General features: G+C 38.0%; 1 protein-coding gene across 1 annotated transcript; it reads left to right on the plus strand.

The window, feature by feature from the left end:
* The first annotated feature begins 3661 nt into the window (after positions 1-3661).
* Positions 3662-8154, plus strand: LOC141014805 (C-C chemokine receptor type 3-like). The gene is made up of 3 exons (XM_073488718.1): positions 3662-3723; positions 3835-4031; positions 7302-8154. Exons 2-3 carry the CDS (start codon positions 3862-3864, stop codon positions 8152-8154), a joined length of 1023 nt encoding a protein of 340 aa, XP_073344819.1. The 5' UTR covers positions 3662-3723; positions 3835-3861.
* The last annotated feature ends 320 nt before the right edge of the window (positions 8155-8474 follow it).

The following is an 8474-nucleotide window of genomic DNA, read 5'->3' on the forward strand; positions in this document are numbered from 1 at the left end:
TGCCGCAATAAAAGCCATACATATCTTCCAATACTAACACTGATACCATACAAAGATAAACCATATTCAGTTAGGATACAAAAAACGTGTATGGCAAGATATTTTTAAGAAAAGAGGTTAAAGTTTGATGCTCTGAGGAGGCTTAAAGCCTGGTCTGTGTGACCAAACCAGTGCAGTGGTCAATATAACTGGCCCAACAACCAGAACTTAAAATACTTCATAAGTCATCAAAGCTTTCCCTAAACAATTGTTACATGTTGTGTGTGTGTGCGTGTATGTGTGCTTGTTTGTGTATGTGTGTGTGTGTGAAAGTGTTTGCAAAAATGGCATTTGCATTTTTTGTTGGCTAAACAGGATGTTAGCTCTTCCCTGGTTCCCTCGACAAAAAGCCCATGGGATTTTTCCACTGCAGTTTGGATTATTGGGGAACACAAGTTTATATATAACTTGAAAAAGATACTTGCATGTTTTGTGAAAAATGTAAATAAAGAGAGTTAGAATAGCTTACTCAATAGCTCTTAAGCGTGTGTTAACAACAGACTGAAACTGAAAAAACTCATTCATACAAACCATTGACTTTGAGACAAAGAGCCAAAAAGTATTTCCAGGTTTTAGGACTTGTTCCTGCGGCACTTTATTATTAGAGTCTTCTTTCTATAAGTCTAAAATAGTTTATTAACAGTAATACTGTATTTCAAGCCAGCTTAATGCTAATCATCATTGTACACACCAGGCTGTAAAGTATTACAAGAGTGGTTTAATTCATGTAAAAGCCTCTGTACATACTGGTTGCTTAACGACATTTTAATATTGGACAAAGGATTATACAGCAGCTTTGTTATAGTGAGAAATTGTACAACTTCAAGAGGTCCTGCTGAATGTGTCTCATGCATTCATGCATGCTCATACTTCAGATTAAAAAACTGCAAATGAGTATATGCTTACAGTATTTGACATTGTATGAATGTATACATATTGTGCTGTATATTCATATTTCTCTGAGATTACTGTCCAGCAGATTCATGTTTAGACAAATGATGTTCACAATACCATGAGACGATGAGCCCTGTATACCTATGATTAAGGTTCGTATTGAACAATGTTGCTCTGTTTGTACAGGGCCGATACTTAGTGCCACTGCAGAAGGGAATATGTCCTATATGAGCAAAATGAGGGTTTGGAGATCGGGATGGTCCTTTCGCAGACTTGCAATTAGCATACAGCATTTAATTAACTTTACCCATAATATTTCCTGAACCTTAACCAAGTGTTTGAGTAGACTAACCCAAATCATGTTGTGAAGCAAATTTTATTTGCAGTAACCATGATCTCTTCCTAACCGTGAACATTCCATGATGAAAAAAACAAAAAAAGTTGTGATTTTGGTATTTGGTAAGTATGGGGCGCCGATTGTAAAGTTGCGCATGCTAAAATAAACAGCAACTTTTCAACCCATTTAGCATCAAACCCCATTAAAAAAATGTATGTGAATTTTTTAGTATTACTTTTGACCAGGTTTACAGCAATATTTGTGAACTTTGTGATATTTACTTCTCTTGTAAAAATATGTCAATGTTAAATCTAAATGTTAATCTAAATCTAAATGTTAAATGTTAAATCTAAATGTTAAATCTAAATGTTAAATCTAAATCTAAATGTTAAATGTTAAATCTAAATGTTAAATCTAAATGTTAAATTTAAATCTAAATGTTAAATGTTAAATATAAATCTAAATGTTAAATGTAAATATAAATGTTAAATCTAAATGTTAAATCTAAATCTAAATGTTAAATCTTAATGTTAAATATAAATATAAATCTAAATGTTAAATCTAAATCTAAATCTAAATCTAAAGTTAAATCTAAATGTTAAATCTAAATCTAAATCTAAAGTTAAATCTAAATGTTGAATCTAAATCTAAATGTTAAATCTAAATCTAAATGTTAAATCTTAATGCTAAATGTTAAATCTAAATGTTAAATCTAAATGCTAAATGTTAAATCTAAATGTCACGGGTGAAACTAAATATTAAGCTGATATGCAAATTCCCACTGCCTGTCACTGGAAGTACCAAAATAAAAGCTACCGAGTGCTGTGGTGGCTCTACTGTGGTGGATGGAACAAACAACGACGGAGAATTGGCGAACCGCTGCTGCGGCGACTCTGTGAAAAGGGCTACTGTCGCTGTCGTTGCGGACGCATTGCTGAACCCTGTATTGCTGCCAAAACGGCCCTACCAATGTTTCCAGCTGAGTCGCTGGACATCGTAGCAGGCAACATGAGAGCAAGGAGACGTGGCTAACAGTGAAGTGCAATCACTTGCCTGACTACCCGAAGAAGACCGCGGATAGCACTTGTTCGCGTCAATGAGCTTTTATTTTGGTACTTCCAGTGACAGGCAGTGTGAATTTGCACATTAGCTAAATATTTAGTTTCACCGTGACATTTAGATTTAACATTTAGATTTAGATTCAGATTTAGATTTAACATTTAGCATTTAGATTTATATGTAACATTGAAATTTAACATTTATATTTATATTTAACATTTATATTTATATATAAAATTTAACATTTATATTTAAATGTAACATTTATATTTATATTAAACATTTATATTTAACATTTATATTTAGATTTAACATTTATATTTAGATTTAACATTTAACATTTAGATTTAATATTTAACATTTAGAATTAGATGTTGTATTTAGATTTAACATTGTGATATTTACTTCTCTTGTAAAAATATGTCAAAGTTCTCAAATATTGCTGTAAATCTGGTCAAAAGTAACATTTTAAAATTAACATATGTTTTTTAAATGTGTTTTTTTGCCAAATGTGTCGAAAAGTTGCTGTTTATTTTAGCATCTCTGCAGAGCTTTTACAATACTTATGTTAGAGTCTCTTCCACACTCTGCACGCCTTGTCAGCGACGTGCTCGGTCTCTTGTCTTTATCAAACGTTGCGTGATCATTTTGTCTGTGGTCTTCGACAGTGGTTTCCTCACAGTTAGTCAAATATGATATGAATTTAATATTAAAGGGATAGTTCGGATTTTTTGACATGAAGTTGTATGACATCCTCACGGAGCGGTGCGATGTGTCAACAGGCGGAAGCGCGCAGTGATACGAAGGGAGGGAACATAGTGCCAGGTGATCGTGAGGTCTGACTTTTTTGTTGTAAACGATTTTGTGATGCAAATGTTTTACTCTTTTGAACGGATATTGTTTTTTGAAGCAAAAAGCTTTATCTTCGTGACCCCGCAAACTAGCCGGAACTACTTTCTTCAGCAACAACAGCGGGACAGACCTCGGCTCACAGGACGCAGTGGGGGAAAAGTCACTGCTGATGCACGACACTGATGGTGAGGATGTCATACAACTTCATGTCAAAAAATCCGAACTATCCCTTTAACATGAGACGTGCACAGATGCATTTATCCTGTTTGTGTGAAGTGTTGCTGTGGTAATCCCTCCCTCACACATGCAAACACACATGCACAGACACACCCACTTTTCTGTGGCACTTCCTTCCCCTAACTCGCTGACTTATCATGGAGTGACTTGAACTCACCGTGAGTCAGACAGCTGTGGCGTTCAGAGTCAGACAACAAGAAGAAGAAGCCTCCCTGCTGGCTGGACGGCAAGTCAGCTCCCCTTAGCATCATCATCATTCCCACAAACATCTGCTATTATTTCCTGTGCTCCTCTGAGCCTCTCAGGTAAAGGCATTGTTGTCCAGCTCTCCTTAAATCATTTCTAATAGATGAATTGTTTGATAATCATCATTTTGTGAATGTTATGTTTGATGGCTGTGTTTCTGTGTCTGGCAGATTCCCCTGCTGACCTTCCATAAAAAGATGGAGACTACAACATCTGATTATGATTACAGCCCTGATCCGTTCACGCATGCCAGTCCATGTAACAGGGACAGTGACAACAGTCTGGGATCTCATCTAGCCCCCCTGCTCTACTTTATGTTTCTCTTCAGCCTCGTTGGCAACGTGCTGGTTCTGGTCATCATCCATCGGTGAGTGGTTCAACAAAAACTAAATGAACAACAGTACTGCAGATGTCTTTTTAAAGAGAATACCATACAAACAAAGTTTTGGTGTTGCAGTTTGAAGGGGCAGCAGATGTATTCATGGCCTAATTCAAACAGTTCTTACAATGTGTCATTTATTTTTAAATTATTTACACACATTTACTATAACTTTGGATTTTGTTTTACAAGGTGTAAACTGAAGTTATAATTCCTGATCCTGGTTGATTTGGTAACACCTGTGGATACTGCAGCTTAATACTACAGCACGCAATCCTTGAGCAGCTATTTTGTCAGAAATACAACAGAAGATCAACTGCTGTGTGTGTTCACAGTGCAGCCAAACAAACACACATTGTCGAAGAATTGATGTTTAAGGAAAAGGTCAATAATCAGCCTTTCCTCATGCCATAAGCTACTACAATCTTTAATACATAGATTGGTCAGCTTGTTGGGGAGTTGGAGGTGCTAACTGTAATGCTGAGGAGTTTTAGTCTTATGTTGCTGTCAAATACCCGAGTCCTGACTTCTACATACAGTATATGTAGTACTTTGACTATTTTGAGTTTTGGCGTATTTGTTGTTATATGGCTTTCAGGCCAAAAGAGAGCAGAGCACACTACCAGGATGTGAGGGTTTATGGGCTAAACTTGACACCATCTTGCGCTGGGAAAAAAACAGCCATGAGGTCAAATAGTAAAACATGACATGAGAGAAGTGAGACCAGGTAAACTGTGCCAGATTTATTCAGAATGTCTCCCATTCTCTCAAGTCAGCATTTAACCTATGTTAGTCTTGAAACATATACAGTATGTGTTTAGCTGAAACATTCTCTCAGTTGATTCAAGGGATGAACATTATTATACATGGTACAGTTCACTTGTTTTTCAAGTGACTTTTTGTTGTATGTTATTTATGACCCGATCATTTCTAGATCAGTAATAATATTTTTTTAAATTGTATTTATTTTACTTTTAGCTCTATTAGTTTTAACAATGGCCAAAAATGTCTTCCATACAAAGGATGCTCAGAGCGCTCTGGAACAGTGAAATTCTGAACAACCATTTCTGACTGAATAAATGAACGCAACATGTTTTACAGCTAAACGATCAGCAGACTAATGGTTTGGATAGTTAACTACGTAACACATCTGAGTTGGATGAGGAAACAAGAGAAACTATGAGCTCGGCAGTCTGTGTGTGTGTGTGCGCGCAGCCACCCACCCACACCCACACACACACTCACACACAGGATGTTTGGTTTATATTAGCATGAAGCTAACACAGCTCGAACATGGTTGAGAGAGTGAACAGTAAACAGTGAGGCAGACCTCAAAGACGTCAAATTGCAAAACAAAACATTGGCTTCCACGCTGCATCTGTCCCATGTCGGTAAATCCTGTGCAGAAATGGTGGACCCCGGCACTAATGCGAGAGTGGTACTTATAGAATGTAAATACACTGAAAAAATTGGGTAGCACTACATTTTGCCTACCCTCACTTGTAATAAATGGGTGGATGAAATATTTAAAACACTCCTCAATGCAATACAATTCAGCACCACCACAAACTACATCCTCAAAATCTAATGGATCTAATGGAGCATAACTGAACACTATAACCTAACCACTTCTTCAGCCAAGACATCTAAAGAGAGATTTTAGTCCACTTGCCTCAGATTCTGATATTTGGGAGGCAGAATGGACAGAGCAGTCCTGCGTCAGGCTTCAGTTCTACACCATTTGTGGCACCGTTGGATTTGACTGGAGATGTCATCAGGTTGTCAGGAAAAAAACACACTGGGAGAGTACAGATGAAGTCATACTAGGAGCGTCTTATTCGTGTGCCCACAGAGAAAAGAGTACAGTAGCTGTCCTCTGCCTGAGCCCCCTAAGAGTTACCTCTCCTCTGTCACTGTCGACCGACCCTCTGCACTCTACCCTCGCCTCCATCGCTGCTGTCTGCCTTCAAGAGCAAGCAAATGTGAAAATACATTCAGTCTTCATGGAAACACAAATGGCAGAGTCAGAGGTGAACTCGGCAAAGTCTCCCTGGGCCTCTGACTGAAAGAAGTGTTTATAATGCAGAATATTATAAAGGGGAAGCAATGAGACGTGCTGGGTTAGCTGCATACTGACATGGTGAGGGCTCAGGGAAAGTACCATTCACAGCTCTGAACTTACAACTGACAACTCAAAACTAGCTTCATTGTCTTAATTCACAAAGCTTAGCTTCACATTTTTCCACATCTAAAAAAACAATCGATAAATATTGAACAGTGCTTCAGTGCTGCTTTTTCATCCATAGACTATATTGAAATGAAACTATATCAATATCATCATTATTTGATGTATTTATCTCTAAGAATAAGGGTTATGATTCACTGAAGTTGGGAATGTTTACTCTGTGTTTCTCTTTGTTGGCTTCTATTTCAGATCATAAATATGCAGAAAGAAAAATATATGCTTATGTTTCTAAGGGCTGGACACAGATCATAAAGAAAAGTGTTGCGCAATAACAAAACTGTAATGATAATCCACACTACTTAACACATTGTAAAGTCCCTATGATTTAAGTCTTAAATTTTTCTCATAAAGTATGCATTACATCATTTAATGTACTTAGTACTCAATTATAATTTTAAAAGTAACTGAGTACAATTTGAATGAATATCTAAACTTTTCATCTGCACACATAAAGACAAAAACAAACAAACTACCATTCTTCTTGAGAAGACAGGCACAATGTTAGGAATGTTAAGATGACTGACAGCGTCACCCTCAACAAGATATCTCGCTAAGCATAACAAAATGGAAAAGAGAATTTTGTAATTTTTTTAGACATGCTTATGGTGGGGTTAGGTTTAGGCACAAAAACCACTTCAGGTTAGGGTTAGGAAGCGATCATGTTTTGAGCAGAGACCTGTTTTGCTCTCCACCATTGCTGGCTCCTGACTTGCCTTCAAACATATCTGTTTTTTGTCATCACAAACAGCTGGAATTTGTTCCAAGGTCTCCTTAAAAATATGTAGTGTCACGTTTACAAATGTTCAACTGTAGTCTTGAACTGCAGTCACTGGCTTGACAGCCTTCTGGCCTGCAACTCCACCACCACCCCCTCCACCTCCTGATATGAAAGTCAGGCCATAAATATATAATGTGAACATGATATGGCACTCATACAGAAATGTTGATTTCCTACTATGACATGAACAAACAAACAGTGTGACCAATAAACATTTTTGTTTTTTCTCTCCTAGGTTTGAGAAGCTGACCACTGTGACCAACATCTTGCTGTTGAACCTGGTGTTCTCCTCCCTGATCTTCGTGAGCAGCCTTCCCTTCATGGGACTCTACATGCAGCTCTCCAACTGGATCTTCGGCGCAGCCATGTGCAGGATTGTTGGAAGCGCCTACTACCTGGGCTTCTACAGTTCTGTCCTCTTCCTAACTCTTTTGACCTTTGACAGACACCTTGCAGTTGTGTACTCCTTGAGCGCATCGCGAGTGAGGAATCAAAGGTATGCGGTAGTCTCCTGCGCTGTGGTGTGGGTGGTCAGCATCCTGTCCTGCATCAAGCAGATATTTATCCACAACCCTTATTTACATAAGATGACCAACAAAACATACTGTGGTGAGTATCCTGGTGAATTATCTCGTCTTAGTTTTGAGAGGCTGAGGGAAACTGGATTTTACCTTCAGATCTTTCTTTTCTTGCTCTTTCCTCTGGCCGTTATTATTTACTGCTATGTCAGGATTGCCATCACCGTCATATCATCCAGGCTCGTTACCAAGTTCAAAACAGTGAGGTTAATATTCATCATTGTGCTGTTGTTTTTTGTGTGCTGGACCCCGTACAACATTGCAATGCTGATGCAAGATAAAGTGGAAGGCTGTGAGAAACAAAAGAAATGGACTTATGCTCTTCATGTCACTCGTATCTTTGCTTACACTTACTTTTGCATCAGTCCTATCTTCTACACGTTTGTCGGGAGAAAGTTCCAGAACTATTTCAGACAGATGCTGGTCAAACGTTTCCCAGGGTTAAAGAAGCACATTTCTGTCAGTCAGCACAGCAATGTATCCACCAAAACGACACCAAATGATCTTTAGGAAGGGGAAGGCCTTTGTTTATCAGTTTTTGGTCATTTTGGATTGTCATTGTGGCGAGCTAAAAAGCTTAATTAATAGAGAAACAAATGTGTATCTGATAGTGAGTACTTACACTTTGGGTAGCTGGGTTGCTGGAGACGCGTTTGGTAATAGTCCAATCCTGCGCTACATATACAAATAATGTTGGCCAAGAGTCTGGGAAATGTTTTCTTAGCTGAACTGTTCAGCACGATGCTTCAGTGATTTGCAAGGGTTGTTCAAGTTCGTTGCCCTTATTTTCTGTTGTTTTTGGCGACTTTCTGCCCTCCAGTGATCAAAGG

The sequence above is a fragment of the Pagrus major genome, chromosome 19 (genome assembly GCF_040436345.1).
Source record: "Pagrus major chromosome 19, Pma_NU_1.0".
Classification (NCBI taxonomy): Eukaryota; Metazoa; Chordata; class Actinopteri; order Spariformes; family Sparidae; genus Pagrus; species Pagrus major.